Source organism: Balaenoptera physalus, assembly GCF_965194825.1.
Source record: "Balaenoptera physalus genome assembly, chromosome: 1".
Taxonomy (NCBI): domain Eukaryota; kingdom Metazoa; phylum Chordata; class Mammalia; order Artiodactyla; family Balaenopteridae; genus Balaenoptera; species Balaenoptera physalus.
In genome coordinates, this window is record NC_138882.1 from 20,069,438 (window position 1) to 20,092,422 (window position 22,985).

The 22,985-nt window shown below is 37.5% G+C and overlaps 1 protein-coding gene across 10 annotated transcripts in view; it reads left to right on the forward strand.

The window, feature by feature from the left end:
- Positions 1-22,985, forward strand: part of MARK1 (microtubule affinity regulating kinase 1) — a 145,419-nt gene that overhangs the window by 109,675 nt on the left and 12,759 nt on the right. For 8 of the 10 annotated variants that reach the window (XM_082426498.1, XM_082426502.1, XM_082426495.1 and 5 more), the window contains 8 exons: positions 432-668; positions 756-875; positions 12,470-12,569; positions 13,598-13,710; positions 16,300-16,453; positions 16,760-16,953; positions 20,928-21,028; positions 22,310-22,474. In XM_082426498.1, the coding sequence (XP_082282624.1) occupies positions 432-668; positions 756-875; positions 12,470-12,569; positions 13,598-13,710; positions 16,300-16,453; positions 16,760-16,953; positions 20,928-21,028; positions 22,310-22,474 (1,184 nt within the window). The remainder of the gene's footprint in view (positions 1-431; positions 669-755; positions 876-12,469; positions 12,570-13,597; positions 13,711-16,299; positions 16,454-16,759; positions 16,954-20,927; positions 21,029-22,309; positions 22,475-22,985) is intronic. The other 2 variants (XM_082426504.1, XM_082426501.1) reach the window with 1 other exon arrangement.

The following is a 22,985-nucleotide window of genomic DNA, read 5'->3' on the forward strand; positions in this document are numbered from 1 at the left end:
CAGTGATACTCTATTAAAACAGCATATTTGGGTAAATTTGTTGGTTTAAGCCCAAGATGGATTAGTGTTATGTTGACTTACATTCTTTAGAATAGGTCATATTAAGGTGCAATTCCAGGATGTTTCTTACTATGAGGAAAAAAATTGGGTTTAAAATGACCTATGGAAGAAAATGGTTTTTAAATAACCTTTCTTAAACAGTTACATATATGCATATAAATGGAGCCTCGCTATATAGTGTTAAAATTCAGTCTTATATAAATGTAATTCTGAGAAGTTATACATTGAAGTACTCTACTGGGCTTCTCAATTTGATGTTACACTTAAAAATGAGAGACAAGAAATAGATATTTGAGATCTGAAACAATTACAATGAACGTTTTATTTTATGTAGGCTCTTTACATTGTCCTTTTTATTATTTTCCTCTTAGGCTGAAAACCTTCTCCTTGATGCTGATATGAATATTAAAATTGCTGACTTTGGTTTTAGTAATGAATTTACAGTCGGGAGCAAGTTGGACACATTTTGTGGAAGCCCACCTTACGCTGCTCCTGAGCTTTTCCAAGGGAAGAAGTACGACGGGCCCGAAGTGGACGTGTGGAGTCTCGGCGTCATTCTCTACACGTTAGTCAGTGGCTCCTTGCCTTTTGACGGCCAGAATTTAAAGGTATCAGCTAAATTTGATATTAATGTTCTATCCCCAAGCACAATGATTTCATAAGCCAGTGATACGTGCTTTCTTTTGCTTTGTAAGGAACTGCGGGAGCGAGTCTTACGAGGGAAGTACCGTATTCCCTTCTATATGTCCACCGACTGTGAAAACCTCCTGAAGAAATTATTAGTGCTGAATCCAATCAAGAGAGGTAGCTTGGAAGTAAGTAATTTTTTCTATTCCGTATTTAAAGTCTAACAATTAAAATATTCAAGGAACTACAGAGCATTATTTCAATAATTTTTCCCCACATATTTTTAGGAAAATTGCCAAATCATCTCATTTGCCTTTTATTTAGAGCTAGAGAAAGTCACATGATGCTTTCACTGCTCAAAGGTTGTGCAGTAGGTTTGGCTAAAGACTCTTATTTCTTCTTTGTCCTGCAGTGAAGTCTTAAATTAAAACAACATCAAAATAGGGATAAAATTGAGTTAGTTGAAGAAGAAGGAAAACCTAGTCTCTGTCAGAAATGCTTGGTCCAATATAGAAACCTTGTATTTAGTAAGTACAGATATTTCAAGGATAAAAGAAGATAGTGAAATTTGAATCCAGTGAATACTTCATGGCTGTATCTGATAGTAAAAAATTTAATAGAACCCTGTCAACATCAGTACAGAAAATTTGCAAATATTTAAGTAGAACATATTGGAAACAGGTATTTCATTTCTTACCACACTGTTGTGTTGCCTACATACATTCTGCATATGTGAGTTTATTTATAATAACAGACGCTGTTAAAAAAGTACTAAGTATGTTACAGCCAGTAACATCAGAGGTTCATATAACCAAAATGTCTAATCTTTTTTCCTTGTGACACTGCAGTCAGAACAACTTATTAAGCATTTTGCCCATCTGTTTTTAAGAATATTTTAGCCTGTACTAAGATAATTTCAGAGATTCAGCATGTATTGTTCACTAGTACTTTTTTGTCTTCATTTATTTGCCTTAATAGATAGGGTAGAAAATTCAGAGAATTAACCTCATTTAAACTGTACTTTTTTAGTGTAGCAATGGGGGCCTTCTGGCACGGACTCCATGCTGGTTAGGAGGCCGCCTTATAGTGAGCCATCCCTGTGTACAGAGCTCTCAGGTTAGTTTGGGCTTTGTAATTGTATTACCACAGTACTTTTCACTAAAAGATACAATATGATGTTTCGATGGAAGTTAAGGGATGGTGACTTCCATTGGGAAATTATTTTAAATGTTTTATATCAGTAAATCAGTTATCAGATTTTTTTACTGAATTGTTTGTTTAAATGTGATTAGTTACTTCCTATGATTTTTGTGGATTTTTTTCCTTTGGGGGTCAAAGGATATGTTGTAATGTTTTAAAAGAGACATCTGTGCAGTAAAAAAGCCCACTTTCGTATTACCGCTCTTCTAAACTTATTTTCAACCATTATAATGGAAAATTGTGTGAAATAGTTAAAATTGTTGACACTCATACAAGTTCTAAAGTTTTATAGGAACATAAGCCTCTCTTGATCCTGCTTTATGACCCATTTTAATCACTGGAGCCAAGTTTACTTGAATGTCACTTAACAAAATGTCCAGAGTTGAGGCATCAGCTCAGCTAATGAGAGGAACAAAAAGACCATAAAGAACAAAAATTATTTGGGGGGAGTAGATTTTACAGATCTCTATGGACGATTGATAAGATATACTTCGTGTCTTAACTATGATTAATTTACAGTGGCCAAATATTTAAGTCTTTCATCCTTAGCATTAAAATATGAAGGATTAAAGTATTAGAATTCTCTGACTTGAATGTAAAAGCAAGTTATTATTATGAAAACATTTGCTCATCAGAAGCTCAACTTGATGTATTTGAATATAGTCTGGAACTTCCTGTTCCACCTTGTCAAAATTAAGTTTTCCAGCCACAGAACCATGAGTCTACATTGGAAATATTATCATAATATTGCAGATATCACCATTCCCAGAAATGGTCTGCTTCACAATTCCCAGAAATGATTTTCCAGAGAAACCTGACACCATTGGAAAAAAAAAAAAAGATTTCTTTATACCAAATCTTAAGAAACTCCCCTTGAAATAACAATGATGTCGAAAATTATATTAGTCTTCACTTTTATTTTCATACCTACTTTATTATCAACTTTACAACCAAAAAATCCATAAAGTATAAAAAACAGCTATTTTCAAAACACCAGTCTTCAGTGTGTAAACATAAATTTTTATTCAGTAATAATGTTTTCATGTCACGTTGCATTCTTTTTTTTTAACTTAAACGTTTTTAGTATGTACTCTTTGCTTTATCATGAGAGTGACTGCTTTCCCTGTCAATAGCTATGTTGTTCTCCTTGGATTATGTATCAGAGTTTATTTAACTATTCTCTGCTTGTTCCACATGTGAGTTGTTCTCATTGTTTTTGCTAAAAATAATGTGATGTACTTTTTCCCTTTGGGATGTATGGTTAGATAAATTCTCCAGACAGTAATTACTCGGTCAAAGGGTATAAACAGTCCGCTAGGTCCTGTGTATCATTGCCAAAAGATTGTTTGTGACCTAAGGCATTTGAAGGTACATATTCTGCACAGCTTGTTTCAGTATTGGATAAAAATAATTTCTAGTATTTGGTGCCTTTATGGTAGTAATACAGTTTGTCATAATTGCTTTAATTTGTATTTCTTTCATTAGAGATAATGCTCAATATTTTTAATGAATAGGTTAAGTGTCCTTCTTCATATGTAAGCTCTCTGTGTCCCTAAACTGCTTGTCTAAAGGAGTCTGGTTAATCAGCTTTGTAGACTTGTATCAGCTTTGTACGTTTTGATATGAAATATTTCCCTGTTAATTCTCATATTTTAAGAAATGGAACTTGATGTATTTTTTCATTGTTAGTTGAGTATTATGAGTTATTGATGAAGCTCTAGTCTTCACTATGTAATTTGCTAATATTGAAGTTTGATTTAAAGAATCTTTATTTTAAATAATTTTACATTCTACTTGCTTGACCTATAGTTGCTTCTAGATCTAAACAGTTAATATAATGTTTTCAGGTACCTTTTCCTAATTGCACTCATAATGGGGGGGACAGTATCACACATGATTTTCAAAGGATTTGTGTTTTATGTTGTATGCTGGGTTTTTTCCTATTTATTTGAATATTGGTGTGTCTGGATTTTTTTTAGAAAGATACTGAAATTTTTTCCTGCTATCCCCTCTTTGTATATTCTTTCATTTTTCGAGTCCTTAAGTAAGATGGACTGTGTTACCTTTCAAAATAATAACAAAATTTGAGCCTGAAGCAAAGTTCCTCATTATTACCCATTCTCCCTCATCTTTGGTCCTCCTCAAAAAGTATTTATTTTTACTTGTAACACCTTTTTCAGCTGCTGCTAAGATAATCTTTAAAATCTTGCTTGTGTCTGCCCAGTTCAAGTGACAGTAAAGCAAAAAACAATTAATAATAATAATAACCATTTTTCTAATGAAAATTTCTAAGTACAAATTCAGAAGCATATGGAATACTTTACAAAGGTTGAAACCATTTAAGAAAAATTATTTTCATCTGGCCAGCCTAAAGTCCATAATTTTTTAGTGTGGACCTATGTGTAGGGTGTATATTTCCATTGGTAATTTGTTTAACTCTTTATAATTCATCTGAATCAATTATTTTGTTAGAACTTCTCAGCAAGTAGTCATTTCTGTTCAGTGACAGTGATGGCTAGGGTAAACTTTCTTCAAGTTTGGAATCTTGTTGGACCTCTTGTTTCTCATGTTGAGATATCTCAAATGAAATCTGAAATGGACTAGTTTGTTCAACTGGTCTAGTGCAGTGTGTTGGCCAATGGTTTACACTGTGCCTGAAACCACCGGGAATAGGGTTGCATGAACTCCGCGGTCACCAGCACCACCATATCCTGGGGACACTTACTTCTCCCTTGGCTTTGAGTGTTAACTCTGCGATTCCCATGGAGGAATTTTGTGTGGGCGTGAGGTTCACACACTGAAGACAGGTACTTCCACATGCTCTTCTCTTTCCTCTATCCCTGTTTTGTTGCTCTCTGTGCCTTACTCTAAAAGACCTTCAGATTTAGAACTAGTGGAGTTAATTCTGCTACTTGTTCCCTTAAGCAGATCTTCTTTCTTCCTACTGTTACCTCCCATTCCTTTTACTGAAGGAAATTTTTCCTCGGATTATTTTTATTTTGCTTTGAAACACAACTGTTTTTAAGGAGACAAACTTTGCTAAGTGGACTCGGCGACCCCCAGAGATCAGAACAGTTAAGACAGGAAAGCGAAACTGTGTTCTTTCTCTCATCACTGCCCAGCGGCCTTTTCTTTTCACTGTGATTTTCCACCTTCCCTGGATCAGCCCGGCCTCAAATCTGATTTTGTGTGAAGACTAGCAGGGTCAGTGCTCCTTCTGTGTTCCTCAGATTGTTCCTTCCCCAGTGCTGTTTCTAAAATGTTGCTTATCTTCCTCATTAATAAAATGTAGCATTTCTCCATTGCCTGTCAGATCAAGTTTACATTCATCATCTGAGGATACTCACTTGATCTCCTGTTCTTTCGTTGCATGTTACCTCTGTTCCAAGTCAAAGGAGAGGATGCCTCACTGTTCCCCCCTCACATCTGCCTTCACTTGTTCACCAGTCCAGATATTACCTGTATTTGGAGAGTGAGTTCACCTCCTAACTTCTTGGGATTCCTTCCCTGAAAACTCCAGCCCACACTGCAAGTTACTCTTTTTCGTCTTTATTAATACTCACTGCTAATAGCACAGTCCTGAACAGTTAATTCTATTGTGTATTCAAATATTTTCAGGTTTTATGAGTAAATCTTATTTCCCCAGATAAAAGACAAATTACCTCAGGGTTTAGTCCACATAGATATTTTTCCTTGATGTGGACAGATAATAATGGTTGTGAAATGAGCACCAAATACACACCATTTAATTGAAAAACATTGGATTAATTGAAAATTTGGATTATCTTAATTTTGCTTTTAATATTTTGTCTTCCACTATCAAATCTGTTATCGCTCTTGTATTTTTTACTTAGGGATACTCTATTCCTCCCGGCACCTGAGTTAAAATCCTCAGACCCCTCTTGGATTTCATCCTTTCCCTCATTCTCAAAACAAATTTTGTACATCAGGTGCTGTAGATTGTGCCTCTACAGGTTTTCTCTCTTCTGTTTGATCCTGTCCAGTTCAGTTATCTGTTCTGTGTCTCCTGGGCATTTTAGTGACTTCCTAAGCTGTCTTCTTGTTGTTAATCTCTTCTCTACATTTAATTTTACTTAAGGCTTCTGTCCAGGCTTATTTTAAAACACTGCCCTGTTCAAAAGCAACAAACAAGCATTTGTGCTGAGAAAGATAGTACGAGGCACAGTCTTTATCCTCAAGGACTTTAAATATAGTGAAGGAGTTGTGATAAAAGGTAGAATGTGGTAACAGTCACAATAGGAAATATACAGAGTTCCATGGGAACGCAGAGGAAGGAACGATGAGTAACACAGACAAGAGGTTTTATTCCTTCAGTCTACAAATATGCATTGAGCATTTAAGTGCTGGGTATGTTTTGGTGCTTGATATGCAATACTGAGCAAATCAGATGCAGGTCATTCTTTGTTTGGGTTTATGGTCTAATAGCGGATAACAGGTAAACACAATATTTACATAATGACAGGTTGCATAATTGTACACAAAGATCCGAGTACCATGAAAGACAGTGATAGAAGGAGCCCAGATTTTGTGTGGACATTGTAAGACAGATAAAAAGGAACTTAGGTGGCAAAAGTAGGGGGAAACATTCCAGGCAAAGATCCTTATCTTCTACTCCACTGAGAAAACGGAAACCAGTAGTCATGAGCTCTTCATTTCCTGCCACCATACTCTTAACGGTACTGTCTGAACCCCACCCACCTCCTAAGTTCCCTGTTGCAGTGGAGAGGTGTCTTCTCTTGTCCAAGACTTACCCATTCGTTCCTGTGCTGGATTTAGCACGTGTGATGTGCCTTCTCAGTACCTTGCTCCTTCAGTAAAGCTTTCTCTTCTGTCCCATCCTAACCTCCTCTGCTAACTCCTTTCCCTCAGCCTTTATCCATACCTAAAGAGCTTCTAGTTTTTTTAAAAAGGCATCCTGCAACCTCACAGTCCCCATCCAGTATTCTTTCTTGCTCCCCCCTTTCTGGCCAGACTTTTAAAAAAGTATCTCCACTGGCAGTCACCAATTTCTCATCTGTCCATTTGCCTCTGTGCGTTGCCTTCTGATTCCCATCTCCACCACTCGGTGAAGCCGCCCTCAGTAAAAACTCACCTGTGTTTGTCGTAAACACAGCAGATTGCGTTTTTAGTTATCACCTTATTTGACAGGACACAACTGCCTCCTCTTTGAAAAACTCTCGCCTTGCCTTGCATGTCACTCTGTGCAGATTTTTCCTCCCCCCATTTACTTTTGGGATTACTTTTCTTTCCAGCCCTTACATGCTGGTAATGCTGGCGTTCTTTAAGGCTCTAGTATTCATTCTCACTCAATTCGCTCTTCTGGAGAATCCCACCACTCTGTCATCATCTGTTGGCTGCTTTCTAAATCTCCATCCCTAGCCCATATTTCTCCTGGGCTTCAGAATAAAGTATCTAAGTGTTGACAGGACATGTCTGTTTGGATATGCCGAAGCACCTCACACTCAGTTTGTCTAAACCTGAGCTCCATCTTTCCCAGTCCATTCGACCTCTCTTCCCGAGTTTGGTGTCTCAGTAAATGGTATCAGCCTCTACTCAAGTTGTCTAAACCAGAAGCCTCATCATCGCCTTCATTCTCCCTGTGCTCTTTCATCTCTCCCCTCACTTCCAATCACAGAGTTTTGTTGATTTTTACCAGCCAAATACTGAAAATGTCTTTTTTCCCATTGCCACTGCCTGCCCTTAGAGCGGGCTGGTATCTTCCCCCTCCTAGATTCCAGCTAAAGCCTCTTAGTGGATTTCTGAGTCTCCAGTGTTGAATGACTCTCCACACACTGGCCGGAGAGACTTTGCAAAATCACACTCTTCAAAGATATCCTTTACCCAATTGAAAGGAACCTTCATGATTTGGTCCCTATTAATTTTCCACCCTGGTCTCGCTCCAGCACCCGCCTCGTGTAGTCATACTGACGTGCCGTCCCCCACGTGCCCTGCTCTTGTTTGCCTGAATCGCTCGCAGGCTTTTGCCTCTTCCAATTCCTCCTTGCAGGATAACCTCCTACCTACTCTTCCAGCATCTAACCTCCACTTACTTGGGATTCTACTATTTATAAATCTCATTCCATTGGTTATTATTTTCAAACTCTTAATATTGTGCTCTTACAGGGACATCAGTTGAGTGCTTTGTGACCACCTAGAGGGGTGGGATAAGGAGGGTGGGATGGAGGTGCAAGAGGGAGGGGATATGGGGATATTTGTGTACTATGTATAGCTGATTCACTTTGTTATACAGCAGAAACTAACACAACATTGTAAAGCAATTATACTCCAATAAAGATGTTAAAAAAAAATATTGTGCTCTTAAATTTGAGAACATCACTAAGGACTTAACTTCAGCTCATTTGAAAAACCAGAAGTATTTATGTCTAGCTTATGTTTGTTAGTTTTCTTGTTTGCCCATTCTCATTCATCGTAATAATAACAAACATTCAGAGAGCTGCCACGAAAATGTAATGTGTTGATAAAAGGACAGTTAGATCCCTTTGTTTGTACTGATGTGTGTGCGTGGAGAGGTGGGGTTTGTTATAGATTTGGTTTTTTTAATTTATTTTATTGAAGTATAGTTAATTTATAATGTGTTATGTTATAGATTTGTTTTAAACATTTTTCAAGACTTCCATTTTTAAGCACTATCTGAGCTACCACCTCCATGTATTTGTGCAGTCCAGCTGCAGAAGTGAGTAAAGTTGTCAAGGACTAGACGGGCTTAATTACAGGGATTGGTTCCAGGAACCTCCGTGGATGCTCAAGTCCCGTATATAAAATGGTGTGTAGTATTTGCATATAACCTGTGCACATTCTCCCATATACTTTAAATCATCTCTAGATTATTATAACACCTAGTACAGTGTAAATGCTATGTAAATTGTTGCTGGTATGTCACAAATTCAAGTTTTGCTTTTTGGGACTTCCTGGAATTTTTTTTTCTGAATAGTTTCTATCTATCGTTGGTTGAATCCAAGGTTGGTTGAATCTGAGGATGCTAAACCCACAGATACTGAGGGCTGACTGTACTGTGTAGCTGTCCTAAGTGGTTCATCATATTCTTTGAGGATTTTTATGTATTCACCATGCAACCTAGGAAATTCTGCCAACAACAAAATTTTCCTTCTGCAGATGCTGCTGCCTGATTATGGTCTAGGCTTCTGCCAGACATACTATTTGGGAGGAGGGACAGGAAGGACTTTGATATTTTGGAAAATCATGTGGCAGGAATTTACAGCTCTGCTTTGTAAATCTTTTTTTTATCCTGATGTGCACCCTCCCTGACACTTTCACTTTATTGATGAATGATCACTAAAGACTGGGTGACAGCATTGTTATTTTTTTAATTTGTAGTGAGTCTACTTTTATTTAAATTAGTTGGATAATGTACCTAAATTACCATTGCTCAAAGTGGTTATAAGAAGTAAGTATGTCTTGCATCATATTCCGTTGTGTATGTGTGTGTGTGTACCACATTTTCTTTATCCATTCATCTGCTAATGGACACTTAGCTTGTTTCCATGTTTTGGCTATTGTAAATAATGCTGCAGTGAGCATGGAGGTACAGGTTATCTCTTCAAGATAGTGATTTCATTTCCTTTGGCTTAATACCCAGAAGTGGAAACAAGAAGGAAATACTGCCATTTGCTACAACATGGATGGACCTTGAGGGCATTATGCCAAGTGAAATAAGCCATACAAAGACAAATACTATATGATCTCACTTATATGTGGAATCTAAAAAACAAACAAAAAAAAAACGAACTTACGGTAACAGAACAAATTGGTGATTGCCAGAGGCAGGGGATGGAAGAAATGAAGGAAGATGGCCAAAAAGTACAAACTTCCAGTTATAAGATAAATAAGTTCTGGGGATGTAATGTACAGCATGATGACTAGTTAACAATACTGTATCTTATATATTTGAAAATTGTTAAGAGAGTAGATTTTAAGTTCTAATCACTAGAAAAATCATTATAACTGTGTGAGGTGATGGATGTTATACTGTGGTGGTTATTTTGTAACATATACATATATCAAATCACGTTGTGCACCTTAAACTAAGACAAGTTATATGTCAGTTATATCTCAATATAATTAACCTGTCAAGTATATCTCAGTATAACAACTACGAAAAGAGAAAGTGGTAATCTTTTAAGTGTTATATGTCTACATATCATACTTTAAGCATATATGAACTATCTACAAAGTTTAATGAAAATATATCAGTATCATGTGACCATGACCCTTAGGAAAATCTTCCCACCTGGCAGAGCAGTATTCTTTTTTTTTTAAAGGAACTCCTTTATTTATTATTTATTTATTTATTTATTTATTTATTTATTTATTTATTTTTGGCTGTGTTGGGTCTTCATTTCTGTGCGAGGGCTTTCTCTAGTTGCGGCAAGCGGGGGCCACTCTTCATCGCGGTGCGCGGGCCTCTCACTGTCGCAGCCTCTCTTGTTGAGGAGCACAGGCTCCAGACGCTCAGGCTCAGTAGTTGTGGCTCACGGGCCTAGTTGCTCCGCGGCATGTGGGATCTTCCCAGACCAGGGCTCGAACCCGTGTCCCCTGCATTGGCAGGCAGATTCTCAACCACTGCGCCACCAGGGAAGCCCCAAGCAGTATTCTTATAGACCCCAGTTATCAGAGATCTGGTCTGGAGCACCTGTCTTTTGCTTAGTGACTTTGCGTAAATGTTATTAGTTGAAGGGAAGGTACCTGAGGAGTCAAGGTTAGCCTCAAAAATCTGTGTATGGGAAATTATTTTTCTAATTAGTTGAATATTGGCAAATAAAGTTTAGAGATAGAGAATATACTTTGCAGGTTCTAGAAAAAGAATATTAATGTATCAGCACCTAGAATGTTCTTGAATGAAAACCTAGAATCCTATAGTAATACAAAGTTGAAAATTTTTCTAAATTAATACAGAATTAATCCCCATTAGTTTGCCTTTGTTTGTGGGTGATAAAAAACACACGTAAATGTATCCTCCTTCCAGTTTGAAGTGTACATTACACACAGTCGTGTTTACTATGTGCACAGCATCACACAGCAGGTCTCCAGAACTTTCTCATCCCACAGGACTGGAACTCCGTACCATCGAACAACAGCTCCCTCTTGCCCCCTCCTCCTAGCCCCTGGCAAGCACCATTCTACGTCCTGTTGCTATGAGTTTGATTGTTTTAGATACTTTATATAAGTAGAGTCATGCAGCATTGGTCTTTTTGTGATTGGCTTATTTCCCTTAACAGTGTCCTCCAGTTTCATCATGTTATAGCATATGACAGAACTCCCTTCTTTTCTAAGGCTGAGTAATGTTCCACTGTATGTATTTACCACATTTTCTTTATCCGTCCATTCATCCATCAGACATTTAGATTGTTTCTCATCTTGGCTATTTTCAATGACACTGCAGTGAACATGGGTATGAAATATCTCCTCAGGATCCTGTTTCCCGTTCTTCTGGATAGGTACCCAGAAGTGGGGTTGCTGAATCATATAATAGTTCCATTTTTAGCTTATTGAGGAGCCTCCATACTGTTTACCACAGCAGCAATGCCATCTTACAGGAACATCAACAACGCACGAGGGTTCCAGTTTCTTCGCATTCTCACCAGCACTTGTTATTTTCGTTTTTTTCAACACTGGCCATCCTGACAGATACGAAGTGATATCTCATTGTGGTTTTGATTTTCCTGATGATTAGTGATGTTGAGCATCTTATATGCTTGTTGGCTATTTGTATATATTCTTTGGAGAAATATCTATTCAAGTTCTTTGCCCATTTTTTTAATTGGGCAGTTTTTTGTTGTTACTGAGTTGTAGGAGTTCTTTATATATTCTGGATATTAACCCCTTATCTGATATATGGTTTGCCAATAGTTTCCTCATTCCATAGGCTGCCCCCTCTGGGTTGCCTTTTAACAGCCCGGGATTGACTGTTGTTTCACAGTCTCAGCTTAAATTGGACTCTGGTAATGCACACCAACGTCTGTTTTCACCCTGATTCTTACTAATTCCTAATTCCAGGCTTAAATCTTGATCGTTCTCTCTTCCCATATTCTCTGAGCTATATTGTCATTACTAACTCTGATTTCCATTTCCCATGATCTCTTCTTTCCTAATGTTTTAGTAAGTGACGATTTTAAAATTACAGGTATATATTTGGTAGAAGACCAAGAAAAAAAAAATCTCTACATTAATCTTAAATGTAAAAATGAAGCAGAGGTTAAAATCAGTAGGTTTTTATGTTAAAATTTTCAAATGTGAAAATATTCCTTTCAGAGGAGCATAGACAGCAAGCAGTATATTTTGAATCAGTTCATTTGTTGAGTGTGTGGGATGATGGTTAGAGTTGTCATAAGATATATAAGTATGTCCCAAAATCTTACACCTCCTGTCAACCTGCTAATCAAGCTAGAAACAGTAACTTTAGTTTGAAAACATCACGATTCTTGTTGACTGAACCAATAAACTTCACATTTACTAAAAAAGAGCTAATATAAGTGGTTGAATGTTCTGATTGGCCAAACATAATGTAGAGTTTATTTCCTAGCAAATAATGAAAGATCGATGGATGAATGTTGGTCATGAAGAAGAAGAACTAAAGCCATATGCTGAGCCTGAACCAGATTTCAATGACATAAAAAGAATAGGTAAGTATTTAAGTATTGTGAGAGGGGTGGTCCCTAGGCTAAAAATGAGAGTCCTTTAGTCTACCAAAATCGTGTTTAAAATGTAAATGGGAAGCAATTTTTATTTGAAAAATACTTGCTTTATCATCTTTTCTTTCTCTGGATATACACTAAACATTGCAAAATTCAAGTTCCTTATTTTGTTCTCATATATTATAATCTAAACCAGTTGTTGGCAACAGTGATATAAAAATTAAGATAATGTAGATAAGCCTCATTTTTTTCTTTCAGCAATTCCTAACAGGAGGAATGACTGATTTAAGAATCAGCACTGATCAGACTGATAAATATCAGCAAAACATAGCATGTATTTTAACCAAAAATGTAGAGGCACTGAGTTAGAGGGAGGAACACTTTGGCTCCCCCTTTGTTTCCCACCATCTCAGCAGGGTCCATCCTCCCACACCCAGTCAGTGCTCTACTCCCAACCGGTTCCCTCTCTTCATTCCCGAAGCCGTCAACAACTCACAGTTGAGTCATCTCCTGTCTGGCTTGAAGGCAGAATGGCTGAGGAGGAGCATTGTAGGGTGTTAGGAATCTGATCAGAAGAACTGTGGGACTCAAGCCTTCCAAAGAATAAAGCAGAAATTGTTAAGAGATGAGAGAAACCACTCCATGAGTGGCTGAGGGTGTGTTGAGAGAGAGAGAAGGTGTTCTGTGTGTGTCACAGAGAGACAGATACTACGTCTAGCTGGATAAAGGAACTCAGCTCAAGGATGTGCTGGGCAATGAGAAATGGAGTAGCCTGTGAATATATTAACCCACAATGTAGATAATTTCTGCATGAAGAATTGGGGATGTACAGTATCTGTTACTACACAGTGTCTGTATATTAGTAATCCAGAAGTTTTATAATTAAAGTTACACTTTAAATTTTCAGAATTTAGTTTTCATATCTGATGTGGGCAAACTTGCCCATTTTTGTTGGTTTCTTTACTAAAATAAACCCATTTTCAGAAAATTTGCATTTTGTTGTTTTTTATTTCTAGACATCATGGTCACCATGGGTTTTGCACGAGATGAGATAAATGATGCCTTAATAAATCAGAAATATGATGAAGTCATGGCTACTTATATTCTTCTAGGTAGAAAACCACCTGAAGTAAGTTTATCACCTTTTCAGATTAATGTGAATTATTTCTTGAGCTAAGTCACAACTAAGTATAGATATAATGTTAGCAAATATACTTTAGGTTGTATCAAAAATAATACAAAGACCCTAACATTCTTATTTATCAGAATTCAAAATTCAAGTTGCTGAGTTGTGAACTAATCTTATTTCCGAATGCTGAGAGATTCTGTTTTGAAAGAGCAGGCATAGAGCCTTGCTTAGCTCTGAGAGGCCCTGTTCACAGTCACGTCTTTGAGAATGGCTCGGGCAGCCCAAGTGCAACGGCCCTGCCAGAGGTAACACGGTTATTTTGGGTGGGCAGAAAAGACAGCAACTGAAACAAAAGGAGGTGACAGCATTGAAAACAAAATGTATAGGTGGGAACCCAGGAAAAGGTTGTTTGGTGATATATTTTGCCTTGTAGAGTGTCAAGTGTTTTGATACGTTCAATTGGAAATTCTCAAGGCCAGTGGAGGTCTATAATAGGGAGAGAGAGTAAGGAAGTCACTCTCTGCCAATTGTGATGGAACCTTTGATGATCCTTTGGGACAGCAAATATAAAGGTATAAATCGAGAGTCAAGAACAGCCCAGAGCTTTGACAGTTGGTTGAAAATTAGACATCTGTGGGAGGCATTTTGTAGACTAGGATGAAATTATTTATAATTAGATAGTAACTATTAGTGAATTAGTACATTCAGCTGACATTTATTGAACCTACTCTGTACCAGAAACTATGCTAAGTACTGGAATAGAAAGATTAAAAGGTCTCTGCTCTCAAGGAGCCCTCAGTCTAGAGGGGAGAGAATCGGTCCACAGTGTGGTACAGTGTGGAACGTGCTCTGATTAGGGGGATGTACAGGATACTCAGGGACATAAGGGGACAGGCACCCACAACAGGCCAAGACATGTAAGAGGTTGAATTAACAGTATTTGATAACCTGTTGGAAATGAAGGATAAGAGACTCAGATTTCTAGCATAGGTGACTGGTTTTGTAAGATGTATTTGCCAAGATAGGAAAAGAGTGAACCTTAGGGGGAAGATGGGAGGTTTGTTCAGTTCCGGGTGGTTGAATTTGAGATTCCTGTTGGTTGGAGCTGTTCAGTAGACATTTGGATATAAAGATCTGGATCTGAAGGGAATGAGTTGAATAGCATTAATAAATTTGGGATTCATCATCAGAGGGCCACACAGTAATGTGCCAGAAACTGTTTTAAGGACTTTACATGTATTAATTCATCTAATCCTCTCAGTGACCCTACCAGGTAGGTACTACTATAGTGGAGGAGAGGGATCTTCAGTAGAGATGCTAATAGCTAGGAAAGTGGTGTCAAAGAAGCCAAGCCAAGAGAATTTTAAGAAGTGGGAAATAGTACAAATGATTATCTCTAAAGTCTTTGAACTGTTTCTACCTAGATTTCAGGTTTCACTCCTGAGATCTTTAATTTTCCTATTAATTTAAGTATAAAGGAAACACTAATTTTATAAGCATACAACCCAGCCCGTGCATGAATTAAAATGAAGTTTGAATTGCATTGAATATAAACGAACGAAGCTACTATAAGTAGTAAGAGCCTGAACTTTGGAGCCAGGGTCACTGGGTTTGAATTCCCACCCCTCCCCCACCCCAGCACAGCCACTAACTAACTGTGTGACTTAGGCAATTTACTTAATTTCTCTGTGCCTCAGTTTCCTGATCTACAAAATGAGGATGACAATAGTACCTATCTCTTAGGGTCACTGAGAGCGTTTAAAGGAATTAATACTTCTCAAGTCCTCAGAACAGCTCCTGGCACACTACTATGTGCTCTGTGTTAGCTGTTATCTATTAAAATTTTCATCATCAGTATTTCTCTGCTCTTTATCATTAGCAACTTCACATATGAATTTAGATTTCCCATAAGAATTGCCAGTGATTCAGTCAGAAGTTTGTTGGCAACAAAATACTTCTTTGTTACAGAGAGGGAAAGTGTATCAATCCCCAGTACACCATGCTTAGCTCTAAGTAGATGCAATTTCTTGATCAGAGCCAATAAACCAAATTTTGTTCTGTAAATGTGGTGGAGAAAGCAAAACAAAACAAAAAATGTGTGTGTGTTTGTGTGTGTGTATGAAGTTAAAATTTTAGATTTCATCCTAAGTTTGAATCTCAGCTATACCTGAATTCGAATCCCAAAGATGTCTCTTGAATCTCTTAACCTCAGTTTTTCCATCTAAAAAGTGCAGGTTAATAGATCATAGGTTTGTTGTAATGATTAAACAAAGTAACATATATAAAAAGTTCAGCATGGCGGCTAGTATATAATAACCATTCAATAATTGGTAGCTATTATTTGGACCCAGAAGGACCCAAAGCCATTTGTACAAGATAACAGAAGATGACATGTACTTGTGGAACGATGTTCTATCCAGTTCTCTCCCTTCCTGTTTGCCAACTTGCAGTTCTGTATCCAAACTTTTTAATTTTCTGAGTTCTGATTACTCCTTGTACGACTTGGAAGAAATTAGAAAAATCAAGCGTGCATATTGTTTCTATGAACTTTTTTTAATTTTAAAATGCTGGTGGTCTTTCTTCTTATAGTTTGAAGGTGGTGAATCATTATCCAGTGGAAACTTGTATCAGAGGTCACGGCCCAACAGTGACTTGAACAACAGCACTCTGCAGTCCCCTGCTCACCTGAAGGTCCAGCGGAGCATCTCAGCAAATCAGAAGCAACGACGCTTTAGTGATCATGGTGGGGGAAAGTCAAATACGTGGAAAGGCAGACTGAGTCTGCCCAAACTTGCATTTTTTGTTAAGCATTATACAGTTCACATGTTTATGTTCTTGTATCTTTCCCAGTTATCACAGGTTTATATTAATGAATGATAAATATAATCCTGTTTTCAGGGGCTGACCTAATTTTTGTGATCAAACAGTTTAATCTTCATTCAGAGTGTAAAGTATGCAAATAAAGATATTTTTAATACAGAGTTTTTGTTCGTTAGAAGAAAATATGTCAGTTGCTTTTCAGCTAATTATGCTTTTTAAAAAATTACAGCTGGTCCATCCATTCCTCCTGCCGTATCATATACCAAAAGGCCTCAGGCCAACAGCGTGGAAAGTGAACAGAAAGAGGAGTGGGACAAAGATGTGGCTCGTAAACTTGGCAGCACAACAGTTGGTTCAAAAAGTGAGATGACTACAAGCCCTCTTGTAGGGCCAGAAAGGAAGAAGTCTTCAACTATTCCAAGTGTGAGTGCATATTCTGGCGTATTGCAATATGCTGTAGTTATTTGTTGTCAGAATTTTTTTGTTTAAAGATTTTTTTAAATTTTATCTTTTCTTTTCAAGTTTAAAAATACTGAAGTGAATCATACATTTAAAGAACGTGCAAAGGGGGCCAAGCTTCTAATAAATGCAGTTTAAGAACAAAAAGTGTGAATTCTTAAAATAACATTTAACCTTACCATAAAACAGTACATTAAACTTTCCTGCCTTAGTTTTCATGTTTGTAATATTTACTTGATAGTATATTATATTGGTGCATTTAATTTTATGTTTACAAATAAACTGTTCAATGAAGGCAGACTACAATAATAATTACTTTATAGAGTTAGCTCCCATTATCCACTTAAAACGGCAAACTATAGAAATTATATAATGGGAGCTGGAAGATAGATTGAGATGTCCCCCTGTAAGACAGCAGCAAAGAATAAAGAGAAAATATAAAAGAAAACTAAGATATACAAAGGATAGAAGTAGAATTAGTGGCATTTAGGAAATAGGAGTATAGAAAGGAAAAGGGGCAAAATGAAAGGGAGGAAATATTTGAAGAAGAAATAATAATTTAAAAAGATGGAAAACTTCATACTAAAAGGTCTCAAAAAGGCAAACAGAAGCAAGGAGGAAAACCTACTCCTGGGCTCATTAAAGTGGGATATATGGATACCAAAAGCAAAGAGGAGAAACTTCAAAGGTCCCAGAATGAGACAGCAGGTGACCTTAAAAGGAACAAGATGCAGACTGACACCTGACTTCTCAACAGTAAGATGGATGCAGGAAGATAAATGGATAAAAAATAGATCTATTTTTAAAATATCAAAAGAAAAGCACATTGAACACAGAATTTTATACCCAACCAAACTGTCATTTAAACATAAAGGTACAATAAGCATATTCTTATGAATAAAGTACCTCAACTCTTGTGATACAGTGACCCATTTGAAAACACTGTACTGTTTGAGGAAGTACTCTCATAGTAAGAGAAAGGTATCTAGAGTTTTGCTGTAAAATATATGGGAATTGAAAGCAATCAACTAACTTATTAAAGTATGTATGTGGTAACATACACAAAAAAGAAAAAAAATAATGAAAATTCAGAACCAAAATTCTGGATAATATCCAGGAAGTGAGGATAGGGATAGAAATTAAAGGAAAAAGCATATTCCTTGGAAGGAAAGATAGGGGTAAGTGTAAGAAATCAGTACAGGTGGCCCTCACTGTCCATCCGTGTTTGGTTGAACCTGAAGACACGGGACCTGTGGATACAGAGGGCCAACTATACTCAGCCACTTTATATAAGGGACTTGAGCCTCCATAGATCTTGGAATCCGCAGGGGGTCCTGGAGCCAATCCCCAGCGGATACTGAGGGACGACTGTAGTGATAAGCAAAAATAAATTCAGGAACTTAAGGGCAAGAAATATAAGGACAAAAATAAAATGTATAACTTTTAAAACAACAGAAGAAAAGGAATTGAATTAGCTTATGGAAAGTAGGAAAGGAGAGAGAAAACATAAAAACACTTTAAATAGAAACATGAAATAAGGTACCAGAAAACCCAGCATAACCTTAATTGTAAATGGGTTAAACCCCCCAATACCCACATTGTCTTACACAGTTAATGGAAACCATATTTTTAAAAAAATATGTGATTTGATCATCACCTTCTGGTCTATGAAATAGATGTATATAACCACTTTAAGGATGAATGGATATAGCCACTTACATTCCAGCTGGTCTGTTTGGAAATGATTTAACTATAATAGATTTAATATATTTTTTATAAGTAGTTTTTTAGACAAGTCATCATTTCCTCTTATCTAAACATCAACTAGAGGACAGTTTCCAGAGTGTCATCACCCCATATAACAGAAAGAAAGAATTCCATCCCCTATTTCCTGCTACTCTGCTAGATTACCTGTCATTCAACTCAACTTGGTCTTATTTTCCCATGAATATTCTCAGCTGTTTTCACCCCTGTCTTTATGCAGTGCTCTTGCTTAAAGTTCCCCCTTCACATTATGAAAATCCCATTTCTATAGATCAAGTCCTGCCTCCTGGATGGAGCCTCCTAGGACTGAACACTGCAAAGTGATCTTGTTGGCCTTTCCGATTGCTGGACCACATTATTTACCTCACGATCTTGTTGGCCTTTCCGATTGCTGGACCACATTATTTACCTCGTGATCTTGTTGGCCTTTCCGATTGCTGGACCACGTTATTTAGCTCGTAGCTATGTGCTGCCTTGCATTGTTCACTGTTGTTTCCCCATATTTATGTTCTCCTGTCACATACTGACACACTAGCTTCCTCAGAATCATTAGTGATCATGCACATAGTGGGTATTCAAAGCATATTTATTAATTTAAAAAAGGCGTAAAAACTAAGGCATTGGTTTAAATTTAAACTAACTATGCCACACTTATCTTTCTTTTTAAAAAACATAAGCCAAAAGATTCTGGTAGAGAAATTCTTCTCTTAGCCACTTAGTATTAGTGTCACTGCCATCAAAGGGACAAGGCCAGGGAGGCAGCGTGTGAATATCACAAACCTGGAAGGCACAGTTTTGAAGGAGAAACGGTTCACCCATCACACTTTGAGAAGGAAAGTAGTGTTACTGAAGACAGCCAGAAACGTTTTAGAGGTCTCTAAAGGATGTATGGTAGCATGATCTGACAAGGAATTTGTTCAAAATTAGGTTACTCATGTGACAGTTCAGCCAAAACAGTGAAATTATCAAAAGTGAATATTCTTATATTGCTACATTTGGTGCCCATGGGATAATTTTACAGACTTCTAGTAATCTCTTGGCGGTTTTACACTTTTCCAGGATTTTTCCCTATTTTCTGTTATTTATTTCTAGGATTTTTCCTCTAAATTTTTTTTTTAATAAATTTATTCATTCATTCATTCATTTATTTTTGGCTGTGTTGGGTCTTCGTTGCTACACGTGGGCTTTCTCCAGTTGCGGCGAGCGAGGGCTACTCTTCGTTGTGGTGTGCGGGCTTCTCATTGCGGTGGCTTCTCTAGTTGTGGAGCACAGGCTATAGGCGTGTGGGCTTCAGTAGTTGTGGCACACAGGCTCAGTAGTTGCGGCTCACGGGCTCTAGAGTGCAGGCTCAGTAGTTGTGGTGCACGGGCTTAGTTGCTCCGCGGCATGTGGGATCTTCCCAGACCAGGGCTCGAACCTGTGTCCCCTGCATTAGCAGGTGGATTCTTAAACCACTGCACCACCAGGGAAGTCCTCTCCTCTAAATTTTTAATCTCCAGTTATCAATAATTTCCTCTAAATTTTAAATTTCCAGTTAAAGCTCCTCAGTAGTCTATAAGAGCAAAGTAGGAAATAATTAAATGTTCAAATATTAGGGATTTATTAGTTAAAAAAAACCACTCTATATCTGTGTAGCTGAAAAGAGGAAGTATTCCCAAGGTGGCACTGCACACAGTGTTGGTATCCTCAGCCGGACCTGCCTGTGACCCTGGAGCTTTGGTCTCTTAACATCACCAGTGGCTGTGGGGTTTTCCCAAGCAGGTGCAGAAGGTTCACCTACAGGCTTCCAGGTGGCCTTCCATCTTCAGGGCCCCAGGTTTCCTGTTTGTGATGGTAGTGTGGGTTGTCTCTCGTGCATAGTCCCCTCAAGCTGCCTGTGCCACTCCCCTGGCCTTCTCACTATCACCAGCTTACAAAGGCATGAATAAAACCCAGCTCTTTCCAAGCAACTGTTCACCACTGCTGTAGGACAGTAAGCTAAGAAAACTGTGCGATGCTTTGCCTTTTATTCCTACAAGGGAGAGGGGTGGGAGATAGAACTTGTTGATATAAGATTCTGATAAATTAAAATTCTACCACAGATTTTTTTCAGTTATTTGCAGCTTAAATTCACTTCTCTGATTTTCCACAAATACAGTTAGAATATTTTAATGTGTTTTTTTTCCTTCTTAAAGAACAATGTGTATCCTGGAGGCAGCATGGCAAGAAGGAATACATACGTCTGTGAAAGAACCACAGATCGATACACAGCATTGCAGAATGGAAAAGACAGCAGGTAACTGTCACAGTGACAGGCAGGGCTACCTTCGTCATTGCTTTGCATTAGTGCTCTGGGTAAAACTCCTGCAGCTGAATGGGTCAAGAGGAAAGGAAACACAAAACAGCTAGTTAGATTGCAACCAACCATTCTTACTAAGGCACCTCTTCATCTGTGCCAGAATGGAGCAGTGGAAAAATATTTAGGGAAAACAGGAGATAAATGTCTTAACCTGTGATTTTTCTGAATAAAATATGATAGTAAATAATTCCCTATAGCAAAACCTATCATAGCGTCCTAATCTGATCTTCATTATTTGAATCTTACTCTTTTCTACCCTTGCTGCTTCCTTCTTACCTTCTTCCTTCCCACCCACCCCCCCATCAAGTCATCGTTACATCCAAATAGTGAAGGCTTTGTTTGCCTTCCTCTAAAGAGATGTGGCCATCTCAACTGATCATTGAGAACCATACACTTCTCAAAGTGTTTTATTTTAAATAATGATAAATCATATTTTATTATTTAAAAAATCTCAGTTCTTTTCATCGTGAGTTAAGGACTGCTCATCCGTATATTACAAAAGGACAGGGGGAGTCTATTCTAATAAAATTCCATTTAGTTCCATCCCTCTTCATTTCAGCAGACTTGACAGACCATTCTTACACTTGTTTCCTCTCAGTTAATAGGCATGTAAAGTACATGTTATTATAAGGCATAGAAAGGTAAATGAATCTTCCTTGGACCTAAGATCCTTTAGGCTAGAAAGGTTGTTGGGAATTGATTTCTAACTTACTCTTTTTCCTGTACTAAATCCTAATCTGCAGCTCCTTTAGTCTATAACAGTTTAGCCTGTTGATTAAAGATATGAACTAAAAGTGTTTTGATGATGTTTCCAGAGACAAGATTTTTGCTACAATTATGAATTCTTATTGAATAGCAGACAGTGGACCACAGCAACACATCACACCCAACTGTGATTGCTGGAAAGTGAAAACTGTCTCTAATCATAATCATTTTATCCATAAAAATAATGTCATACTTTTCAGATTCACATATATAGAACAAGAGTGTGTGAGATCTTTTCCATGGAAGGTGGTGGTAAATTCACCCTGTACACTTTTGACAAGAATATTGTTGTTAGTCAGTAATAATAACACTAATGTTGATTTCTAAGTGTTTCAGTCATGAAAGGTATTAGTCAATTTAGACTTTTAAAAATCTAGTTCTTAAATTTTAGTAAACTGCAGTTTTTCTTCTTTTTTACATTCCACGGTCTTCTCAACTGTCTTATGTTGAAAGCCTCACGGAGATGTCCGCGAGCAGCATATCTTCTGCAGGCTCTGCCGTGGCTTCCGCTGTCCCCTCAGCACGACCCCGCCACCAGAAGTCCATGTCCGCTTCTGGTCATCCTATTAAAGTTACACTGCCGACCATTAAAGACAGCTCTGAAGCTTACAGACCCGGGTAACATGCTGGTTGCATCTCATTTTGTTTGTCGTTAAGAGTTTTAAAAAATGTCGCACCATACAAAAATACAAGATAGCCATCACATTACGAGCTTTTTGAAGATTCAGTGTTTGTGGCAGAGGTGAAGTTGAATTGTAACATAAACTTACTACATCCCCTAGCAGTTATCAGAAATGTTGCTTACAATTTAAGTCACTTTCTGGAGGAATTTTCTTCAAGGATTTTGTTTTAAATCCCTCCATAAAGTAGAGGGTTGTTGCCAAATTTATCATTCAGTTAAATTGAGTTTTTATGGTTTAAAAACAAACAAACAAAACCCCACGAGACTAGGGGTTGAGACCTGGTTAATCTTCTCGGCTCTGGCCAGTCACTTGTTCTTAAGAAGAACTTTTAGTTTTCCTGTCAGTGATGAAACAGATGATCATGAAGAGCCCTTTCAGTTATAAAGTTCAATGACTATTTTTCTGGTATTTCTGTATGTTGAGATTTCTCAAATTCAGGAAAATGT